Here is a 23,222-nt window from a genome sequence, read left to right as displayed (position 1 = left end):
GTGGGGCTGGGATCACCAAGCCTGTCTACAGGGGTAAGGGACTACTCACAAGGCTGCCAAAACCTGTCCTAACCTCATAAGGGGAAAATTTTATTGATATTTACTTTGGGCTCCCTGTGTGGCCCTCTTCCAAAGAGTTCAGGGTGCTTCTAATGCAATAATGAATTCTTTCTCCTCTGCTGTTCCCACATGCCAATGCCCAGATTTCACTACAGGAAATCAACACCCTTATGCAAAGCATTCTGAACAAAACACTCTGCTACCAGACCTGCGTACGGGACAGACTGCCACCTTCTGTCTCCCCATCTACCTTTTCCCTACCAACTCCCTCTTCACGCATTTTTCTTGGTTTTCTCCAACCTTCATCCCAGCCCCCAGTCCCACACAGATTAAGGCACCTGGTGACAACCAAAGCCCTCAGGACACAAGCGTCTTGAGCGAAAACAGGCCTGACCCTCCCCACAGATGGCTCACCTGTTTTGTTTTGTGTTTTTTCAGGCAAATATGCCCCCAATAGTAGAAGCTAAGATGATCGCAAGGATGACACAGCAGATCATGATCATGATCTTCTTCTGCTCATCCAGACAAGGAAAGAAAAGCACGTGAGAAACAGTGTCACTGCAGAGAGGGTTCCAGAGGACGGGAGACGAGGGTGGGTCTGGGCATGGAAGCAGATGTGAAGGTAAAGGGAAATGGATCTGGCTTCTAGAACCCAGGGTACTAAGAGAAATGTTACTTCTCGGTGAGAGATGCAAAACTCAGATCAACAGCGAGCTCAGAGGACGTTTCGTATGTTGTTCTGCCTTCCTGCTGCCATTGTATCAGATTTACGCCACTTCCCCCCAGAGCCAGATACTCTCAGTGAGTCAGCTGAAGTCTTCTGCGGGGGGGGATTCCCTTGAAATCTAAGACTCCAATACAGTTACACTGCACTCTGTGAGAGTTCAGCCATTTTCAAAAATTAGAGCACATGGTTAAAAAAAATGTTAACCCCTTTCCGAAACCTAAACAAAAGCCACCACATGGTGGCAGCCACCAAGTGTTTTACAGGGACGTCGAGCCAGAACTGCGTCACAATCAAATAAAGTCATTTATTCTTAAATTAGCAATAAAATAATCAAGTTTACATTTTTAAAAAAGTACAAAGAAAGAACAAAAATCCCTTCACTTGTGTTCCGAACTATAAGCCCCAGGCCTCAATCTCAGGAGAGCAAAGATCTGTCTGTGATTGAAGTTTGTCTGCCCTCGTTGCCGGAGCCAGGCCTGTTGGACATCACAGCCATAGGCAAGAGGGCGTCCCCTTGGCTCTGTCCAAGTGCCGGGCAATGATTAGGAGTAATCATTCCTTTGCAGAGGAAGCCAATGGACCATGCCTGGGTTAGGGTGCTCGCCCTGTCCTAGAAGGCATTAAAGTCAAAGGTGAAATATCAATCTGGGAGGCTGGCAGAGACCAGCAGGGGATCTAAGGGGCTCACACTGGCTCAGCACGGTCACTACACTTAACCATTTCCTGGCTTTTCTTCGCTCCATGACAAGTGGGGGCGACAAAGCATCTATGAAGCTCATTAATCTGGGAGCAGGAACAGCTGCTGAGTAGACCCCGGCCTCCCCGAGCTGACTCCGCCCTGGAGACAGGACGTCCCAAAGGTCACATGAACGGTACCAGATTGCTGTGGGACGTTCTCAGGACAAGCCTAGCCCAGGCAGCAAGTGGGGAGAGGTGTCGAGCTCGTCCCACCTTCTGTCTGCTAAAAACCTAATGGGGATCAAGTTAGTCCTCGCCCCAACCATCTGTGATTCTCTGAGCGCTTGTGCAGAAAACAGCAGGTTTCCCGATGATGTGGGAAGATCACATTGCTACTATGATTCATTTGCAGGTAAGCAAATGTCTCTTGCCTAATTTTTAGCCTAGCTCAAGTTATTTTTTTGAGGTTATAATAACCTCATTTCCAGTTTCCTACTTCCTGAGAGACACATACATATATGTACATACATCTCACACACACGATTATAAAAATACACTTGGAACACGTGAAATGACTGAATACTCCTACTCGCCCCAGCCTGAAACATTCCCAGAGCCTGAGACTCGAGCACCTCATCCCTGGCCTCATTTTAGTGCCTGGTTATTCGGGGCCTCAAGGCAATGGCTTCGCAAAGCATCACTCTAACAGTAAACAGCCAGTTCCCAAGACTGAGACACGGAAACAGTTCCTGCATATACCCCAGCCTTTACAGACGGTAACCTCAGACGACTGCCTCGTGGCAGCGCCTCCTTGAGTCAACATGCGGGAGTACAACATAGACAGAGATCGAGTTGGCCATCGAGCGGAACACACAAAGAGCTTAATTTGAGGCTGAATTTCAAACAAGAAGTCAGCTTCCAAGACCAGAACGACCTCTGCCAGTCCCTCCTACTTTCAGGACAGGGAGGACGAGCCACGAGGACTGGGATCCTGCCAGGTAGAAGACGCAGGTCCAAGCCTTACTGTTGCCCAACTTGGAAGAATCCCCTTGCTTTGTTAAAGATATCCCCCCCGCCCCCCCAAAAATACACTGCGATTTTGGGGAGAAGAACACTCCATGAGGTAGAAAATACAGCACCTTGGGGAGGTCTCAGGTAGGTTCTCCAAGGTGCGGGGCATAATTTGACACATCAGAGGGGAGGAGAAGCTGGGGCAGTTTCTACAGTCCAGGAGAAGGTGCTTCAGAGTTGGTGGGGCAGGAGAAGATTCTGAGGGCTGCATCAGTAGTTTAGATTTCTCCTGGGCTAGACTGTTTGCTGGGTCAGGTCCAAGGGTGGTTACAAGAAAACAAGGGAACAGGTCCCACTCTCTCTCAGGAAGGCCATTCACACTCCGTTCCCATCTGAAGACAAGGGCGGCCACATCAGGCTGGGGTGAAATGGGCTCTACAAGAGGCAGGGGGAGGAGGAGCTGGTCAGCGCCCAGGGTGGCGGCGGAGAACAGTAAGACTCGGCCACAAGCCACACACCTAGAAGGTGGAGAGGAGAGATCAGAAACAGCTGCAGAGAGAGAACAATGGAAAACTCAGCACAAACCCACGACAGGGCCTGGAATTAAATACCCCCCCGTACAAGAAACAAAAAGCCCTGTTACATGAGGCAAAAAAATAGGAAAATCCCTGGGCCTTTTACAGCCCTTCCCAGGGGCTGTCGCGTCACTGTGGAAGGACTTATGGGAAGAGAGGCACCACCGCTGGTGCAGAACACCTGTTCTGTCTGTGGGGCTCCCATCAACACCTTTCGAATACAAGTTTCAGAAGCTTGCTGGCACTAGAATCATCTTCTCCTTAGTCCCCCTATCCCCCACTAACCTTAGGAGGCAGAAAGGCACAGTGAAAAAAGATGCAGAAAAGTTCAGGCGTCACACCTGCTCTGCCTTGCAAGCTGTGTAGGCTTTGGACAAGTTCCTAATTTCACTGAGCTTCACAAAGCTTCCCCAATGAAGATGGGGTGATGATGTTATCCTAGAGCACAACTGGGGAGCATAAACATATTCAGAAAAATAATACTTAAGAGGTCACAGAAGTCTTCACAGTGCCAATAACTAGATGATTCTTGTCATGCTACTGCTGTACACATGAAACCTTGATTCAGTGGTCAGTTCTATTCTTTTTACCAGATTTTAAAGAAATTAATATCCTGAATTTTAAAGTTGCTATTGGGACTTCCCTGGTGATCCAGTGGTTAAGAATTCTTGCCTTCCAGGCTTCCCTGGTGGCGCAGTGGTTGAGAGTCCACCTGCCGATGCATGCCCCAGTCCGGGGAGATCCCACATGCCGCGGAGCGGCTGGGCCCGTGGGCCATGGCCGCTGAGCCTGCGCGTCTGGAGCCTGTGCTCCGCAACGGGAGAGGCCACAACAGTGAGAGGCCCACGTACAGCAAAAAAAAAAAAAAAAAAAAAAGAATCCGCCTTCCATTGCAGGTTCAATCCCTGGTCAGGGAACTAAGATCCCACATGCCACAGAGCAACTAAGCCCACACACTCTAGAGCCCACGCACCGCAACTACTGAGCCCACACGCCACAATGGAAGTTCCCCCATGGCACAACGAAGATCCCACATGCCACAACTAAGACCTGACACAGCCAAATAAATATTTGTTTTTAAAGTTGCTATCCTCTAAGGTTTTCTAGACTTTGCAGATGATGATAAATGGCCACCTTGTTTTACAAAGAGAAGCTAGGTCCACTATTAGCTGTGTGTTCAAACTTGCCCCTGTTACCTAACTTCTCTAAGCCTGAGCATCTTCATCTGTAAAATAGGGATGATAATAGCACCTGTCTCATGTGGGCGACGTGAGGACTCGGTGATGCATGTGTAAGGTGTTTATTTAGTACATTGTCTGATACAACCCAGCCCTCAAAAATGGTAGCTACTCTTATCATTCGAGATCCAACCAGTCAACCACAAACAAAACCCTGCAGACCCAAATCCCGATTCAAAGCTTCATTTACACTGAAAAGGATACGGAAGGCAAAGCCCAAGATACCTGAAAGCCAGTACTAACTCACAAGACAAACCCCAGATCGCAGACATAGACTGCACCCAACTGAGGAGGAGCAGGCTTTCTGGGGAAGGGAGTGAAAATGAGAGGCGGACAAGGGCGGGGACAGAGCCACAGAATAGGAACGAACGGAGACCCAACCCCTGCGTGCAGCCAGGACCCGAGAATAGCAAGTTACATAGATGAAAGAACGCACAGGTACTGAAGTCTTAGAGCGCTCGGTGTGTCCGAGGACAACCACAGGGCGAAGAAGCAGAATTTTAAATCCCAGGCTCATTTCTCAAGAGGGAGCCAATCCAGAGTCCCCGAGTACCTTCATTTACTTACATTTCAGGGCAGCAGCCTCCCGGGCCGCCCTTACTTCAGCCCAACGGAAAGTCCAATAACCAACGCTAAAATGCCCAGCAACACAACCACTACCACAATGATAATTATCAATTTCTGGAGAGAGGGATAAGAGAAATAAAAACAAGTCATTATTACAAACAACCAGAAAACCATAGTAAGTCATCCAAAACCCAACCCCTCTGCCTCTACATAGGAAGCATCTTATCAATCCAAATAAATGAAATAAAAAGCCACCATCTCTACATAAAGACACTCTATTAGGATATTTTGTTTCTTAAATTACTTCTGCACTAGCAATGCCAGCAGATGGAAATAGGGAGTTTCCATCAGCTCTCAGCTCACACGGCAGCCTTCATACGTGCACAGATAGAAGGGCAACCATAATGGGGTCTCCAAGCAGCAACAGGGCAAGATACAAGTGACTCATTTGTTCCTTTTCAAGAAGGAGTATAAAAACATTTTTGACATAGTCCTAATTATAAACATCTGTCCATCTCTCCCCCAAAGTACATTCCCACCTGTCAAACCCAGTACAGTGACTGGGGATCAGAAAGTATGGTTACAGTCCTGTTGCAAACCAGCCCGGATTCATCATGTAAAATAACTTCCCAGCTCCCTAGATACCTGCCCAAGCAATAGGTAAAGTTGGAAGAAAAAGAAAGACTTGAAGAACAAAAGTATCAGAGCCCAAGAGAAACAGAAAAGAGCAGGCTAAAAAGCAAAAACCACCAGAGCTAGCCACCACAGTCACTAGGCAGAGAAGCTTAGAAGTCCTCAGGTGACAGGGGCACCAGAACTAGAGGTGGGGGGCGGGCAGTGGAGACAGGATGGAAAGAGCTTGATTGAAAGCTGAATTTGAATCCTGGTTCCTATGCTTCCTAGGTGGCCTGAAGCCAATTACTTAACCTCTGATTCTCAACTGTTTCATCTATAAAGGAGAAATAACAGGTGCTCCCAAGATACAAGATAATGTTCACATAGCCATCAGCACACCACTGGGTTCATGATAGAGAAAAAGAAACCAAGTGGGGCAGGGCTTGGGCTACCGGAGTGGAAGGCAATGAAGGGAGGTTTCTGAGGAGCATGAGTCAAGTTAACGGCTGAAGGGATCCCGAGCTCTGTCCAGGGCATTGGCGCAACACCTGGGCAGTGATGCCGAGCTGCCTGCAAATGGGGGTTCTCGGGTAGAGAGCACGTGAGCCAGATCCATGCGAGGCACCCCTGGGAAGGAAGGGCAGCTATTCTCTAGGGGAAGCTGAGGTAGGCTTTTGGATGAGGCCAAGACAGAGGGAAGGCACGGGCTCAAGGACATGGGTGGGGGCGACCAGAGGGAGGAGAAGCCGGTCGGTCCAGCTGGGACTAAGGGCTCACCCTCCGAGCTTCACTCTGATACTTGACAGCCTTTTTGGTGTCTGCCACGGCCCGCTCCACGAAGCCCACTGACTGGTCCATGTTGTTCTCAATACGATCAATCATGGCTCCCTTTCCACGGACGCAAGAGGTGGGTCCAGCAGAAAGAGGGACGGGGGGAGGGAGGAGAGAAAGAGCGAGAGACGGCGCGCACGGTGGACTCTCTTCTCCGAAGGCAGCAGGAGAGGCTCACCTTCCGGGCCTGACCCTGGTACTTCACGGCTCTTTTTGTTTCCTCCCGAGCCTTCTCCACGTGGTCCACCGTGTGCATGACATTCAACTCTATGTTATCTAACATCTCACCCTGCAAAGGACAGACGCTAGTCACACCCAGGAAAGCCACCCCAGGACAGTCCTAGCTCACATGAGAAAGGGGTTCTCTTTCTTTTCAGCACCAAGAAGAGCATCTGGAAACTTTAACATGCAGCCTTCTGTGGGGCAAACTTGTACAACTTCCCCGTGATTACCTATGGTTCCCCAGGCCTTGGTGGCTGTCACTCATTCCAGAAACATTCACTCAGTTACTTCTCTGTGACAAGCACTGCACTGGGCACCTGGAGCACACTGTCTAGATGCCTGGGATATTCTGAAGGATCCCGCCACTTTTTTTTTTTTTTTAAGTATGTGAAGAGAGAAGCCAAGATATTGGGTTGGCCAAAGAGTTCGTTTGGGTTTTTCTATAACATCTCACGGAAAAACCCAAACCAACTTTTTGGCCAACCCAATACATCTATCTCATGTTCTTAGGGCGTCGCCAGGATGCTGGCTTCTTCCTGGTCATTCAGACCTGAACCAAGTTCATTCGGCCTGAACTGAGTTCATTCACTACTATAGAATAGTGCCCAGCACACGTCAGGTGCTCAATAGATAGCTGAGGTGGGAACAGTTGCTTTCTCTAAGGTACTCCCAGGTCCCGTCAGTGACAGACATTGGTTTTACCTGAGTTATCTGGTTAAGAGACAGCAGTCTCTTAATAAGATTCCCAACCTTTGCCCGGCTATTACTTCCTGACCAGAAGTTTGGTCTCTCCAGTTGAGTTCTGTGCATCTTAGGATGGGAATTCCCTTCACCCACCTAGACCTTCCTCAACCCAACCCATGGCGTTATGGCAGTCTCTACACAGAGAACAGAACTTACCATCACTTGAATCTCAAACCAGTTCCTCGGCAAGGCAGTGTGGGGAGAAAACAGAAGGGTAGGGATGGAGGGGCAGGAGAAATGGTCTCAACGGCTGCAAGGGGGTGGAAGAAAGGCCCCCGAGCCCAGAGCAGGGAACTGATGTCAAAACCAGCCGAGTGGTGCTCGGGCTTCAGTTAGGTTTCCTTCTACAGAGGAAGCAGTTTTCAATCCTCTCCAGGTGGCAGAGCCACTGGGAGTTCATGGTAATAGTGGCACCAAACCATGACACAGTGGCGAATTTAACTGCATCGTAAGAACCAGGAGACGTGTGACTCTGTGACACTGATACCATATGCTGGGGACAGAGCCATCCACCCCTGAGCAAGCTTACCCGGGACAAAACAGACTCTCAAGCTAAGCACTGTGAGAGTTCCCAGTTTTTCTGTAAATACCACTTCGCTGTCCCTTCAATCCTTCTGTTGTCTGCTCCTGTTCCTTAGCAAAAACTGTCAACATTTTTGGAAAAACACACATACAGAAGAAAAAACAAAAATGGAAAAATACAAAAACCTCTGTGAAGCCTAACTTTTCACCATAAACGGGGGAAAAGGCCCCATGTTTTCAGTGTCACCAGTGAAACAGTTCCTATCAGGATATTGTCTTAAGGCATCACCATTAAGAGCCCATATCTCTAATTTAAAAAAGACCACGGTCCTGAGGCTGGAGGGAACCAGATACTTGACAGAGCACATCAAACCCCGTATTAATTAGAAATGACCTCCAGGCCGAAGTAACAGGCATGAATGACGAGGCTGCGACTGCCCAAAATGTCAGCATCTACTACGCAATTTCCCAACGATTCTCCCACCCCACCCGGCTTTCCAGGAGTCCCGTCTCGCCCTTCTCGGGAAGCCCCGGGCTTCCTCTCCTCCCTGCCCACGCGGCACCCACTGTTACCTGGTTCTCCACCAGCATGGCGATGTCCACGAACATGTCGTGAAGCTCCTTGATGCTGCTCTCCAGCCTCACGATGTCCTTGTGCCGTCCCTCGATCTCACTGAGGGCTTGCTTGGAAATCTGAGAGTCGATGATCTAGGCCAGGCCGCACAAGAGACCGACCGTCTGCCGTCACGCCCGCCGCAGCCTCACCACACCCCTGCGGGGCTCCCGCCGCCCCGCCCTCCCGGCCTCTGCAGCCCAGCCCGCCCCCACCATCACTCACCCCCGAGGTGAAGATGGCAGGGTTCCCACTCTCCAGCATCTCCTCCAGCTCCCCATCTGTTGTCTTCCTGCCGGCTTTACAACAAAAGGAGGAGAGCATCAAACATAAGATCAATGCTCACCATTTCAAAAGTTCCCTGAAAGGGCTTCCCTGGTGGCACAGTGGTTGAGAGTCTGCCTGCCGATGCAGAGGACACGGGTTCGTGCCCCGGTCCGGGAAGATCCCCCATGCCACGGAGCGGCTGGGCCCGTGAGCCATGGCCGCTGAGCCTGCGCGTCCGGAGCCTGTGCTCCGCAACGGGAGAGGCCACAATAGTGAGAGGCCCGCGTACCGCAAAAAAAAAAAAAAAAAGTTCCCTGAAAATGGGAATACAGTAAGTTCACCCTGAAGACCATGGCCTTACAAGCCTCCTGACGCTCCTCTCTCTGGATTTCTCCCCTAATCCAATCCGTCCTCAACATTATCAACAGTTACCTTCCTGAAGCCCATGTCTGATGACATTCCTTTCCAGCTCAGAATGTCTCCTGGCCCCCTTCACTCCACCACGGAGTCCAAGGGCCTCAGAACAAGGGGCCAGTTCCTGGGTGAGCCCTCCCTCCATCCGCCTTAACCTCACCCTGCTCCACCCAAATGCGCCCTGTTCCCAGGCCCTGGACGGCCTCTCCCTCCTGAACACGCGTGCTTTGTTCTGCCTGCGCCCTTGTTCATTCATTTCCTGCGCTCAAAGCACTTTCCGCCCTGTGGGGCCCTGCAGTCCGGTTTCTGATTCCTAAAGGGCGTGGCTGTAGTAACTTCTTTATTCCTCACGGCTACTAGCACCATTCTCTGCTGTCAAACAGGCAGCAAAAGATGTCATGAGCCCCAGGGAGTGCAGCTGTGTAGCAAGTTTCTGGATGCAGAAACGCTGGCTCCCACGGCAGTCAAACGACTCGGGCCTGGTAACTCCGAGCCTTCTTTCAGCCTAAGACGCAACATCCAGGATGCACCAGTGCTGTGAGGCCTGTCCCCAGCTTGGGCACAAAAGAGAAGGCAGAAGCCACCAGCGGGGCTACTGCTCCCTCTCCCCTGGGAGAGGGGAGGACACGACTGGGAACGGACAAGCACGTGGCAGGAAGGGTGAAGGGGCACAGGCCAAACTTCAAACACGCACTGATCTCGAGCTGCCGCTGGATTCGCCCTTTGCTGCGTTCACGGAAGTCCACCTGGGCCTCGTTGTATTTGGTCATCACCTCCACAAACTTCCGGGAGAGGACGGAGTGCTGTGGGAGCAAGGTCAAATGCTGTGAGCCCCCAGGAGGCGAGGGAGGGGAAGGTCCACAACTCTTACAGAACCCCAGCCCCTACGCAGCCTCATCTACAGCAGCACTGGTCCTGGAACCAGAGGACCAGGGACAACTCGTGGTGGGAATGTAAACGGGCACAGTCACTGGAAAACAGTATGGAGGTTTCTCAAAAAACTAAAAACAGAACTACCATATGACCCAACAATTCCACTCTTGGGTATATATCAAAAAAACCCAAAACATTAATTTGCAAAGATACATGCACCCCAATGTTCACAGCAGCATTATTTACAATTGCCAAGCAACCTAAGTGTCCATCAACAGATGAATGGATAAAGAAAATGTGGTATAGATATCTACAATGGAATACTACTCAGACATAAAAAAAAAGAATGAAATTTTGCCATTTGCAGCAACATGGATGGACTTGGGAGGCATAAGTGAAATAAGACAGAGAAAGACAAATACTGTATGATATCACTTATATGTGGAATCTAAAAAATACAGCAAACTAGTGAATATAACAGAAAAGCAACAGGCTCACAGATAACGAGAAGAAGCTAGTGGTTACCAGTGGGGCGGGGAGGGCAATATCGGGGTGAGGGAGTGAGAGGTACAAACTACTGGGTGTAAGACAGGCTCGAGGATGTACTGTACAACACGGGGGATACAGCCAACATTTGGTCATAACTGTAAATGGAAAGTAACCTTTCAAAATTGTATAAAAACGAAAACAGAACAAAAAAACAAAGACCAGGTACAAGACTCAGTTTTTTGGTTTCCTAACTTTACACCGTTGGAAAAGTCGGCTGACCTTTCCAAAGCATGTTTTCAGTATCTATTAACCTGTCTTGCTGAACTCCTATAGTAATTGTGAGGCCAAAGGAGATACCCTGTGAATCTCAGAGGCCCTGTTTTCTAACGCTGCCGGACTCCCTCCTACATCCAAAGATCCTTGGGTTGTTACTCAAACTGACCTCCCCAACTTTTCTTGCTTCTAACTCAGTGCCTTCAAGTCAACGGCCCTGGTGCCTAAACTCAAATCTTTATCATTTTTTTTCCTTACTCACCTCTCAGCATCAAGCCCTACTGGTTTTTCCTTTGCAAAATCACCAATATCTATGCTTTTTTCAAACCAACTACCACTGGGCAAATTCAGACCCAAATCATTGCAAAACCCAACTAGAGACCCACCTGCCTCTCACCTCTTTCCCACTCTGATCCAGTTTTCAAATGGTTCCCATATTATCCTCCTAACAAACTGCAACCCAAAGTAAATGCATACAGGCTACTCAGTCAGCTCCAAACTCCCTGGACTGCAGCCAAAGGCCTCTGGAATACGGTGCTATGTTCTCTACCAAAAACTCAATGTCCACTATCCCATGACAGACGTTTTTCTCTAGACAGGCTGCTCTCTTCACGTCTGCCCCTCACACCCACCCCCACCCCCGCTGCTACCAACCCACCCAGGCACCCACACACACCACTCCTGCCCCCATGCCTCTAAGGAGAACCTCTCCCCGAGCCTGTCCATGTTGGCATCTTGCCCACCAAGGCCCAGCCTCCTCTGGCCACCCCAGTTTTTCCCGAGATCGTCTGATGCTGGGAGCACGTGCATTTGATCCGGTCTTCATACACGTTCTCCTGGGGGTCTTATGTCATAGTTTCCTTGTGCTCCTTGAGCACCGTGCCAGTTCAACAACAAGGGTCATATCTTTGATGACCACCAAACACCCTGACTCCAAACTGGACAACTAATGACCAACAGTTTTCAGAGAGAAGACTTCAGTTTCCTCACCTGTAAACCAAAGAGGCTCACTAAACCCTCAGCAGTGCTCTGGGAGCCTCAGGCACCTCCTTAGAGGACAGTGTGAGAGGGGCCACCAGCTGGACTCGGTCCTGTCCCCCACTTCAACCTGAGCAGCTCCCCTCCATCAGTTCCTCAAATTGAGTTCCAAACAGTGGTTGTTGGTTGTTTTTTGTTTTAAAGGCTCCACAGCTAGAAAAGGGAACCCTCCTACACTGTTGGTGGGAATGTAAATTGGTGCAGCCACTATGGAGAATAGTATGAAGGTTCCTTAAAAAACTAAAAATAGGGTTACCATATGATCCAGCAATCCCACTCCCCAGCATATATCTGGAAAAGACAAAAACTCTAATTCGAAAAGATACATGCACCCCAACATTCATAGCAGCACTATTTACAATAGCCCAAGACATGGAAGCAACCTAAATGTCCATCAACAGAGGAATGGATAAAGAAGATGTGGTACTATATACAATGGAATACTACTCAGCCATAAAAAAGAATGAAATAATGCCATTTGCAGCAACATGGATGGACTTAGAGATTATCATACTAAGTGAAGTAAGTCAGACAGAGAAAGACAAACGTTATCACTTATATGTGGAATCTAAAAAATAATACAAATGAATTTATTTACAAAACAGAAGCACACACATGACTCACAGACATAGAAAACAAACTTATGCTTACCAAAGGGGGAAGGGGGGAGAATAAATGAGGAACATGTGAGTAACAGATATACACTACTATATATAAAATAGATAAACAACAAGGATTTACTGTATCTCACAGGGAACTATATTCGATATCTTATAATAACCTATAATGCAAAAGAATCTGAAAAAGAAGCATATATATATGCAAAACCGAATCACTTTGCTGTACACCTAAAACCAACACAGTATTGTAAATCAACTGTACTTCAATAAAGATTTTAAAAAGGGACTGATCTGGTGGCACAGTGGTTAAGAATCCGCCTGCCAATGCAGGGGACATGGGTTCAAGCCCTGGTCCAGGAAGATCCCACATGCCGTGGAGCAACTAAGCCCGTGAGCCACAACTACTGGAGCCCGCACACCTAGTGCCCGTGCTCCACAACAAGAGAAGCCACTGCAATGAGAAGCCCGTGCACCGCAACGAAGAGTAGCCCCCGCTCGCCACAACTAGAGAAAGCCCGCACACAGCAACAAAGACCCAATGCAGCCAAAAATAAATAAATTTATTTAAAAAAATTTTTTTTAATTAAAAAGACTCCACAGCTAAGAAAAAAAAAAGATTGGACTAGATGGCGGTTAGACCAGGGAAAATCTCACCTGGGATTTCCGAATCCGAAGGTCTGCTGACGACCGGACCTCGTCTTCTTCAATACACCTCTCCATGCCTGGATGGGAGAGGAGGTTATTCTAGCAACGCACCTGCTGCTCTCCTCCAAGAAGCACACTGTGCAGTGCGGCCTCCGCTCTCTTTCTCACACACCCAGCCCAGGAGACGGAACAGCAGGTAGGTCCAGTCTCAAAAGGTCAGCTCACACCTGAGCCATGGGACACGCGTTCCACGACCTTTACTACTGCCGGGTCTTCTTCCTTGGATACCTCTCGGCACAGTGGTTAACAGCATGAGTCTCTGTCACTAAGAGACTCGGACTCAAATCCTTGCCGCTTAGTAGCCATGTAACTTTGGAAAAGCCACTTAACCTCTCTTAGTGTTCCTGTGCTCTCGTCTGTAAAATGGAATAAACAGCAGTGCCCCCCTAGCGGCACCAACGTGAAAATTCAATGAGAATGCACACGATCACGGCTATGACTGGAAGCTGCCACTAACGACGTCCACCTCCACCCGCATGAAAACAGGCAGTACAGGCTGTTTGGGGGGAAGAAATGATAAATTGGGCTGAGCGATGCTGCGTGCACTCTCAGACCAACAGCATGTGCTTGTCAGCAGGTACAGTGCGGCAAGAATGCAGATGGTAGCCGTGGAACTAAGGAACCTTCTGTGCCCCCAGAGGAACTGAATCTACCACAGTGGCTTCACTGAAAATGCCCTAAACTGAGGGGCGGGCACGGGGGTGAAGGGAGGGTGATACGTGGCCCCCAAGAAATGTCTCCAGACTCTATAATCCATCTGACATCCATACATCACTAACATCACTGTTCAAATGGACGTAGGTGCTGGGGAAGGAAATGGGACCAGGAAGAGAAAAGTCGAGGGACTAAAGCTAAGGGACCAAGTCGCCCAAATACCCAGTAGCTGAAAGCACACTTTCATCCCCATCTCCGAACTTCAATTCTGGACTCTCTCAACCACAGTCATGACTCGAGAGCAGGTAAACTGTCTGGGGCTCTAACAGGTCATTCCAGGGACAGTGCCCAGACCACAAGCAAAGACGGCAAGGGTGGTGTCACTCCCGCCAGGAAGAGTTCCGGTCCAGGAGAGCTGGACCCCGGACGTGAGACGGATGGTGGGAGTGCCGCCGGCTCCCTTTGTCCCTTTCTTACTCTTCAGTTTGTTCCGGACATTGTTGGCCCTTTTCTTGATCTCAGTCGTGAGCTGCTCCAGGTCATCCTTGGTTTCTGGATAAACAAACGCAGGCAGAGTCAGTTAGAAGAGACTGAGAGCTTAGTCAGCTACAGCAATCAACAGAGGAGGTGGGGAGCTTTCTCAGGTGCCCACTGCCCACAGCAGTATGTATCCTGGTGGGCTCTCAAGACATCTGTCATTAGAATCACAGAAAGCTTATTTTTAAAAGGCATTTTTTTCCTGGCATCCTACCCCAGAACTACAGAATAAAAACACCTCGTGGAAAAATAGGGGGGTACTGGGGAAGCATTTCAGGCAGAGGAAATAGCACAGGGGCAGTGGTGGGTGGGACAGAGATGAGGTATGTCGGCAGCTGTAAGAGCCGTTGCCATTCATGAGAGGGACTAGCTGGGAAGGAGAGGAGAGTTTGGCTAAATGGGTTGGACCATGAAGAGAAGAGGTAACAGCAGCAGAGCAGTGACCAGGAGAGGGTAGAGGAGGACGGGAGATGACATGGCACATATGTTAGTGGAAGGTAATACACCCCCTCCCCTGCTGCTCACAGAGGGAGGAAACCAAGGCCCAGCCCCAGTGGCCAAGGGTCACCGTTGGGTGATTCAGCCCTGAGTCAACACTCACTTGGCTCTGGAATGGGTGCAGACAGAATGACACTGTAGAGCTTCTTAGCTTCCTCCACGTGCTCTGAGATCTTGTCAATGTTGAGTCGAGTTTCCTCGATCTATAATTAGAAAGATGATAGCCTTTGTCATCAAGAGGAAGAATATAGCCATGACTGAGATGAAAACAGAGCTCCCTGCCCACCTTCTGGGTTTGTGGAATAAGATGGTGACAGGAAATGTCTTCTGAGGACCAGTGAGCCCAGTGAGTACCCTTTCCATAGTCAGAGAAACGAACGTAAACAGAGCAGTCATTGAAGACCCGTCCTCATTGCTCCCTGAGAGGAGTATGTTTACTCACCTTGGATGGGAAGATCCCGGCCAGAGTCAAGAAGGGCCAGGACAACTCCTGAGGAATAATCAGAGTGAAGGGTCAAGAAACCTTACCAGGCAGATCCCCAGCTCCTCCAAAAGTGGAGCCGCAGAAAGTGAGGACAGGAGAGAGGGAAAAAGGAAAGAAAGAAAGGGAAAGGGAGAGAACGAACCTGGAGAGTGAGAAACACAGAGAGAAGAATGAGAGGAAAAGAAAGACAGAAACAGAGATGAAGAAGAGAGAAAGAGAGAGAGAGACGAAGCAATGACCATCTCAGGACATGCTGAGCTTCTCTTGGACATGTGTTCTGGGGAAACGCCTCTTACTAGCTGATCGCCTTAGACGATCAAGACCCAGGAGCTCAAGCCATGGACCATTTCTGCCCATTTCTGAGGTTCCTAACTGTACAAGGTGTGTATCAGAAAGTACTTCTAGCCACGCCTCATTCCCAGATGGAACACCATCCCAGGACGCTGCTACCTGAGCATTTCAGTTTAGCCTCGGCTCCCTCTTCAAAGGCACCGGCTGTCCCGGCACCACGGCCTCTGCTGCGGTACCAGTGCATACGCAGGGAGCAGCACATGCCAGAGAGACCTCAAAACCCACCACATCTACCTGCCTCACTTCCACAATGAGGGGCACATCAACACGGCCACAGTCAACAAACAGAAATCTTGTAAAATGCCAAAGAGTAGGATCTTAACACCTGAGATACAACGAAAATACAACTCAGTATGCAGCTTCCGGCAGCCCTTCCTTCTGGTGAATAATTCACTTAAAGAAAAAAAAAAAAACAACAACCCTGATCACAACTCTCCAAATTACAAAGAAATAAAACTTGAGTTCTCTACCCCTCAAATTAGTAATTTTGACAGTGGAGCGGGATTTGACCCTCTACAAATAGGGGTTGGCCAAAAAGTTCCTTTGGGTTTTTCCCATAAGACGTTACAGAAAACTCGAACGACCTTTTGGGCCAACCCGATATATTGGCTTTGATGCACCACAGTTTGAGAATGGAATTACTTGCTTAAAGATACAGAATAAACAAAACAAAACAAAACACCAAACAAACAGAAAAACCAAAAAGAAAGATACAGAATACATTTTCAGTCTAATAATATCATCAGAGTGTAAATACAAATACAAGTAGCTACCCAAACATTTGTGAAGCATTTTCACAGCTGGCACTGCATTCAGACCATGATTGAAATGAGGAAACTAAGTTTAAAGAGGTCATAGGTCACAGGGTTGGTGGTAGGCACAGCGCTCAAACAGCGCTCTCCAGAGTCCGACTGGGGTGCTTCTTCCATTAGAGCTAAGACAATGTTTTCGGCTTCTTCATACTGCTTCACTTTCAGCAGCATCCCTACCCAGCTATCAAAAAGGCCTGTGTTATCACCTGTGAACGCTGGTGGCTCTAGGGGTGCAACCACCTCAGACTCAGGGCCTCGGGGGACCCAAGAAATTGCCACCTTACCCTTCCCTCTCTCTTCATCTCTCCCATCAAACACTGGCTCCTCTTGCAACTCCTAAAGTGTCAGTGCATCACACCACGTTTCCATGTCCATCACGTGACTGTCATGCCAGAGCTATTACATTGTATAAAACAGGACTGAGGGGCTTCCCTGGTGGCGCAGTGGTTGAGGGTCTGCCTGCCGATGCAGGGGACACGGGTTCATGCCCCGGTCCGGGAAGATCCCACATGCTGCGGAGTGGCTGGGCCCGTGAGCCATGGCCACTGAGCCTGCGCGTCCAGAGCCCGTGCTCCGCAACGGGAGAGGCCACAGCAGTGAGAGGCCCACGTACCGCAAAAAAAAAAAAAAAAAAAAAAACAGGACTGAGAAAAAAAACTTTCTAGAATATAACATGTCCTCGCCATTTTAAAATGAATTTTAACAACGGAACGAATCATCCTCTTTTAAGAAGCCAGAGGCCTAAGGTTTTGCATATTCAACAGACTGGATGTCTTAGAAAATAGCTCCCGGAATATTATTTCATCAAGTGAAGAGCATCCCGCCCCAAAGCTGGGTCAGTGGTAGGGAGACGAGGTAGGAAGTTTTTAGGATGAGACTGTTGGACCCCAAGCTTAGAGTCGCTCCAGGCACTTGGAGACCAGATGGTAAATGGGCCTCTGGGCTCCGTCCTCAACCTGCCTGCAGAACTTTCCAGGCCTGGGGCCTCCACCCCCGCCTCCAGTCATCCTCCACCCACGGCAGCTGCTCTCTTCCCTCTGTCCTCAACCACCTCACCATTTGGAGGTATTTCAGGGCCTCTGAGTTAGTAATCTAGGAATTTAGTCAGTTCACCAAATAACCTCGGAAGCCCTTCAGGACTTCAGAATGGGCAACTGGCCGATCACAGAGCTTTGTTTTTCTTTAAACTTTGTGTCTCTGTTTTTTCTTGGAAGTGTTAGTTTTTCTCGAAGGTGACTTTCAGAGTATTTCATGGTAGCAGGTAGACATGCAATTAATTTCCTTTTGTGCATTTGCCAGACAACCAAAGATCGGGGCGGGGGGGACAGGGCTGGCGGGAAATCTGCCAGGGCTGCATCTAAAAGTTCAAGTGCTGTTTGTGTGTTTGTTTGGGGTTGTTTTAAATAGACTGACGTTGCTCTGCACAATAATATATTTAAGAACTAAACCCGATTTAACATACACCTGTCCCAGAAACAAGGCCCTTCACTGGATGTCTGTGACGTCACCGTCACTCTGCTTTTTACGCACGAGAGCACTGCGGCTCAAAGAAATCGAGGAAGTCAATAAAGGCCGTAACTGCAGGAAGAGGCAAAACCGAGGTTTGAACCAAGGCAACTGTGAAGTCCAAACCCTGCCTCCTGAACCAGGTGAAGGTGCAAGCATCACCTATGGGAAGCTCTCTGTCTTCTCTCCCAGGTCCGTGTGTGTTCAGCCTGTGTCATGTGAATGTGTGTGACCCACTCACCAGTTCTGTGAGACAGGCTCAATTACCCTTGACTCACATCATGTGCCTTATTTCTTTGTTCTCCAACCAAGGCTCCCTGTAGAGAGCTTTTTACACAAGGAGAGCTCAAGCAACTCAGTCAAGCTGCTGACTGAGGGAACCAATCTGCAAGTTTTTGTTTTTTTTATCGCCATGCTAAATTTGCAGCTAATACATCCCCAATGCCCACTTATTTTTTGTTACTTTTTAAAATGTATTTTTCAACGATTTGTCAGTAATGGGGCAATCTAGATAGCACAGTTTAAGAAAATAAGTTAGAATCATACCAGGTTCACATTCTGGCTCCGCCCCTTAGCAGTTTTTTTGACCTTGAACAAGCCGCTTACCCTCTCTGAGCCTCAGTTCTCTCATCCGTGAAACGAGGATTATCATATTTCCCACTTCCTAGAGTTTGTGTGGGCATTAAATGAGATAAGATATGTCAAAGGCTTAACACAAAGTACACGCTCAATAAACGTCACATGGTGATAAAGACAAAAATAGCCAGCAACTATTGCACGTTTACTGTGTGCAGGTACTACGCTGAGCCTTTATGAGCAATGTCTCATGGAATCCTCACAGCAGTGCTCATGTTAACAACATGTTCTGTGATGTCAGTAGCCACCCAAGGAAATCCAGTAAGGACAGCAAGTCAACCACTCTTCACATTGGGTGTCTGCCTCATGGAACCAACTATAATTACCACAGTATATAGGCTGCCCTCTGTATCCTCAAGTTCTGCCTCCATGGATTCAACCAACCCCGGATCGAAAATACTCAGGGAAAAAAAAAAAATTCCAGAAAGTTCGAAAAAGCAAAACTCAAATTTATCACACCAGCAACTATTTAACATAGCCTTTCCATTGTCTTTATAACTATTTACAGAGCACTTACATTGTATTAGGTATCATAAGTAATCTAGAGATGATTTAAAGTATACAGGTGTGTGTAGATGATATGCAAATACTATGCCATTTTATATGAGACTTGAGCGTCCACAGACTTGGTATCCACGGGGGTCCTGGAACCAATTCCCCCCACCCCCGCAGACACCGAGGAAGGACCGTACTAATCACCATCATCTAACTAAAAGGAGGGAGTTATTTTCAAGGCATGGAGGGCCTCTTCCCTCTGGACCTAATTAGCCAGTGGAACCTAATCCAATGTAATGTACTGTGATGTAATCTAATCTAAAAGCAGAGAAAGTACTACTTTGGAGACTCGCAGATGCCGTGGGGTAAGGTATAAGGCTTTGTCTCTTCTCCCTAAAATGTCTCTGCCTCCCCTAAATTCCCAGGTGCCTGGTGCCTCTTAAGTTAGGCATTAAATCTTCCATATTTATTTATTGAAAATTTATTATATGTCACCTTTTGAAGGTGACAAAAGTACTGGGGTCGTGAGGGTCAAATAAATGACTCCCGCTTCGCACAATGCATATACCTTTACTTTTCTCCCCAAATAGCAAAATCCGAAACAGTCCTTGTGTTAGAAGGTCTCGGTGAAGTCCTCCCTGACTTGTTTGCTGCTTTGCTTTGGAAAACGAACACTGACGAGGGACAGAGGAAGGTCTCAGTCAGCCAAGCTACAGAAGGCAAGTCCCTCAAGGGGTTTTAGCAAGACTGAGCGTAGTATGTCAACTCTCCGTTTACGAATGAAAAGCAAGATGATCTCAGAGCTATACTGACCAGTGAAAAGGAGCAGTCTTGGACAATCACCTCAAATCAATTAAGTGTATCCGGGCTTTGCGTCACTCAAAGTAGGGTCAGGAATAGAAAAACCTATCTAGTTATTTTAGCCGAAGTAATTGGGTAGGTTGGGTAGTTTTCCTCCCTCATGAAAAGGACTTCTGAGCTTTTCTAGCTGCCCACTGGAAAACACAGGGAAATCTAGACACAGAGATGCAAGAGCTGAGAAGCCAAACAGAGGGTGGTGAGGCACTCTGGAAATGAGCAACAGCTGGCTGGAGGGACGAAGAAGGAAGGCGGGGTCACCAGGGCCCCTCTGATGGGAGCCAGACGATGGTGGAGTCAACCGGCAGAACAGGACCACGGAGGAGGGTCTATGGAGGGAAAGTTGAGGCCGTGGAGGAGATACGTCTGGGAGGAAAACCGAAGCTTCAGCCCCCGACCTTGACTCTTCTGCGGTGCCTCCCCTGGGTCAAACACACCAAAAGCCAGTTGGCAAGGGAACCTGGGCAATGAGTACCTTGCAATACAGAGCAGAGTACAGGGAGGGCAGGGAACAGACCGGAGGGTAAACAGGCAAATGACCGGCAAGGGCTTCCTGCCTGCCTATGGAAAGAGCCCAGAGACGCAGAACCTACCAGCTCACCTAGTCATCCAAAGACGCTACTTCAAGAACGAGTTGGAGAGCATTTAACCTGCTAGATTCAACTTAATGCCTAGATTTCCAAGTTACATCCACTTTGAGGATCTTCGTTTTAACAAAGATCACAAGACTGTTCACCTCTCATTTCCGCTAACCAGCCACTGCTCCACCCATCTCGTTCCCCTCAGATGCCTGGACCCCCATCACTATGCCAAGCACATGGCGTCCCTCAGCAGAAGTTTGTTCAATGGATAGATACATGAATATAAGTAACTCCAGGGGTAAGCTTGCTTCATACACCACTGCCGAATTGCCTCATACACCTTTCTTAAGCACATCCAAGAAAGAAAACTTTATAATAGCATTTTCTGAAATCTATTCATTCATTTTGCTGACCGAAGTTACATGTCACAAAGGGTTCTATGAAAAAAATAAGTGTTGAGATAGGAAAGTTAACCAGGTTTCTTTATTATGGGACTTCTTAGAATCTTTAGTAAGTTCATGTGCATTTTCAATCTCCATGGGAGGAAAAGAGTATGAAGTGTTTCTCAAACATGTTTGATCACAGAAATCTTTCTGCATCTCATACTGCCATCCAAATAGCCATCCCCACCTGCCCCTGCCCTTTCTTGTTAACAGAACTCTGATTTTGTTTGGGCAGCAGTGTTGCCAGCCCCAGAGGATGAATCATGATCGGTTCTATGGCCATCCTGACAAGCCTGCCCCTTTGCTAAGTTCTCACTTTCCTGGTCTCCATGCTAGAAAAGAGTGGCCATGACCATGTGATCCACTGCTGGCCAAAGAGCCCCAGGGGAAGTCAGCGTGGAGGGTTTGGGTAGTTTTCCTCCCTGATCAAAGGATTTCTGAACTTTTCTAGCTCCTGCTCTCCCCCTGCCTGCGATGCTGGTGTAGGATGATGGCATATGGAGCTGTGACTCTGGCGGTTTTAAAACATGGCACAAATTCTTCAATCTCCTCATTGAGGGGTGGTATCTCTGTACTGCTCTCTTGAATCTGGCGGGCTTGTGACTGCTTCGACAACAGAGTACGATACGAGCGATGGGCTGTATGACCTGCACAGCTACAATGCTTGTCTTGGAGCCCTAAGCCTCCTCCACCAAACCGATGACCCTGAGCCGGTCATGCTGAGGAGCCCGTGCCACAGAAAGAGGTCAAGTACAGGTGCTCCTTTGACTCACCCTACTTCAGGCACCAGATGCTTGAATTAAGAAGTCTCTGAGGGGCTTCCCTGGTGGCGCAGTGGTTGAGAGTCCGCCTGCCAATGCAGGGGACGCGGGTTCGTGCCCTGGCCCGGGAGGATCCCACATGCCGCAGAGCGGCTGGGCTCGTGAGCCATGGCCGCTGAGCCTGCACTCCGCAACGGGAGAGGCCACAGCAGTGAGAGGCCCGCGTACCGCAAAAAAAAAAAAAAAAGAAGTCTCTGAGATTCCAGGGACTTCCCTGGTGGTCCAGTGGCTAAGACTCTGTGCTCCCAGTGCAGGGGGCCCGGGTGCGATCCCTGGTCAGGGAACTAGTTCCCACATGCCACAACCAAGAGTTGGCATGTTGCAACTAAGAGTCTGCAACCCGCAACTAAAAGATCCCACGTGCTGCAACTAAGACCCAGCACAGCCAAACAAATAAATAGATAAACAAATATTTAAAAAAAAAAAAAGTCTCTGAGATTCCAGACTCTGGTTATTCAAGGCCCCAGAAACTGTGTCGCAAAAATAACCCACCTCCGGGAGCTCCCTGGGGGTCTGGTGGTGAAGAGATTCCGCACTTTCACTGCTGGGGCCTGTGTTCAGTCTCTGGATGGGGAACTGAGAGATCCCACAAGTCGCGAGGGCACAGCCCCCGCCCTCCCACCCCACAAAAAAAACCCACCTTCACTGGGCCCTGTCTGAATCCCTAATCCACAGAAGCCATCAGAATTACAAAGTGGTCGCTTCACCCCACTAACTGGTAAGGTGGTTTGTTACACAGCAGGCCGCCTCCATCTCTCAATCTTGCCCTCTCAGGCAGGTTCTGTTTCCTCTAAAACTCTGCACTCTCTGCCGACTGAACAAAGAGACCAAGGAAAATACAGACAGCTGCAAATTAGACAAAAAATCGAAGGTTTATCATTTACTAGACCCTGGCTTTTTAACAGCCAAGGAGGCCTCAACACCCAAGGGTCAACTCTTTTCTATAATAACCGGGAGGCTGGAGAAACCACTTGAGTTTTACAGGGCAAAGCACATTTTGAAAACATCCTGATCTTGCGACTTCATCTGTACCTTGCAAATGCCTCTCACCAAGCTGTGATTCACACCATCAGTCCTCAGCAAATAACCAGGGGTGACCTACCTGCTGAAAGCAGTCCAAAGGGTACCTTTTATCACAAGAGTGCATCCCCAAGAAATCTACACAGCTATCAATGTATCCTGCAGGAGGTACTGGGTGTATTCCTTAGACACATATAGAGGGAAACCTTTTCATTTCCCCAAATCCCTATTATCTGGAATGCACTTTAACCCACCTTCAAGGATATTTCCAGACCACATTCTCTAAAGTAAAGTTTGTGGTCTATTTATTCACAAATACACTGGGGAACCGAATGCTGATGAGAACTAAAATTTACGGAAGACATACTTACTGTAGGTCAGGCACCGTGCCGGTACCTCCATATACTTTCTCATTTTATGTTTATAACAACCAGCAGGTAATAC

The 23,222-nt window shown here is 48.5% G+C and overlaps 1 protein-coding gene across 3 annotated transcripts in view; it reads right to left on the bottom strand.

Moving 5' to 3' along the window:
• Positions 1-23,222, bottom strand: part of STX3 (syntaxin 3) — a 44,250-nt gene that overhangs the window by 1,763 nt on the left and 19,265 nt on the right. The window contains exons 3-11 of one of the 3 annotated variants that reach the window (XM_082660357.1): positions 14,875-14,974; positions 14,214-14,288; positions 13,032-13,099; positions 9,779-9,887; positions 8,629-8,702; positions 8,364-8,498; positions 6,481-6,591; positions 4,857-4,970; positions 2,713-2,994 (exon numbers count right to left, since the gene is read on the bottom strand). In XM_082660357.1, the coding sequence (XP_082516483.1) occupies positions 4,887-4,970; positions 6,481-6,591; positions 8,364-8,498; positions 8,629-8,702; positions 9,779-9,887; positions 13,032-13,099; positions 14,214-14,288; positions 14,875-14,974 (756 nt within the window). In that variant the 3' untranslated portion in view covers positions 2,713-2,994; positions 4,857-4,886. Of the gene's footprint in view, positions 1-474; positions 573-2,712; positions 2,995-4,856; positions 4,971-6,480; positions 6,592-8,363; positions 8,499-8,628; positions 8,703-9,778; positions 9,888-13,031; positions 13,100-14,213; positions 14,289-14,874; positions 14,975-23,222 lie in introns of those variants that run through there. The other 2 variants (XM_082660358.1, XM_082660359.1) reach the window with 2 other exon arrangements.

This window comes from Grampus griseus (genome assembly GCF_964374135.1).
Source record: "Grampus griseus genome assembly, chromosome: 8".
Lineage (NCBI taxonomy): Eukaryota > Metazoa > Chordata > Mammalia > Artiodactyla > Delphinidae > Grampus > Grampus griseus.
Note: the sequence above shows the minus strand (reverse complement) of the source record. Positions and strands in the feature narration are given on the sequence as shown.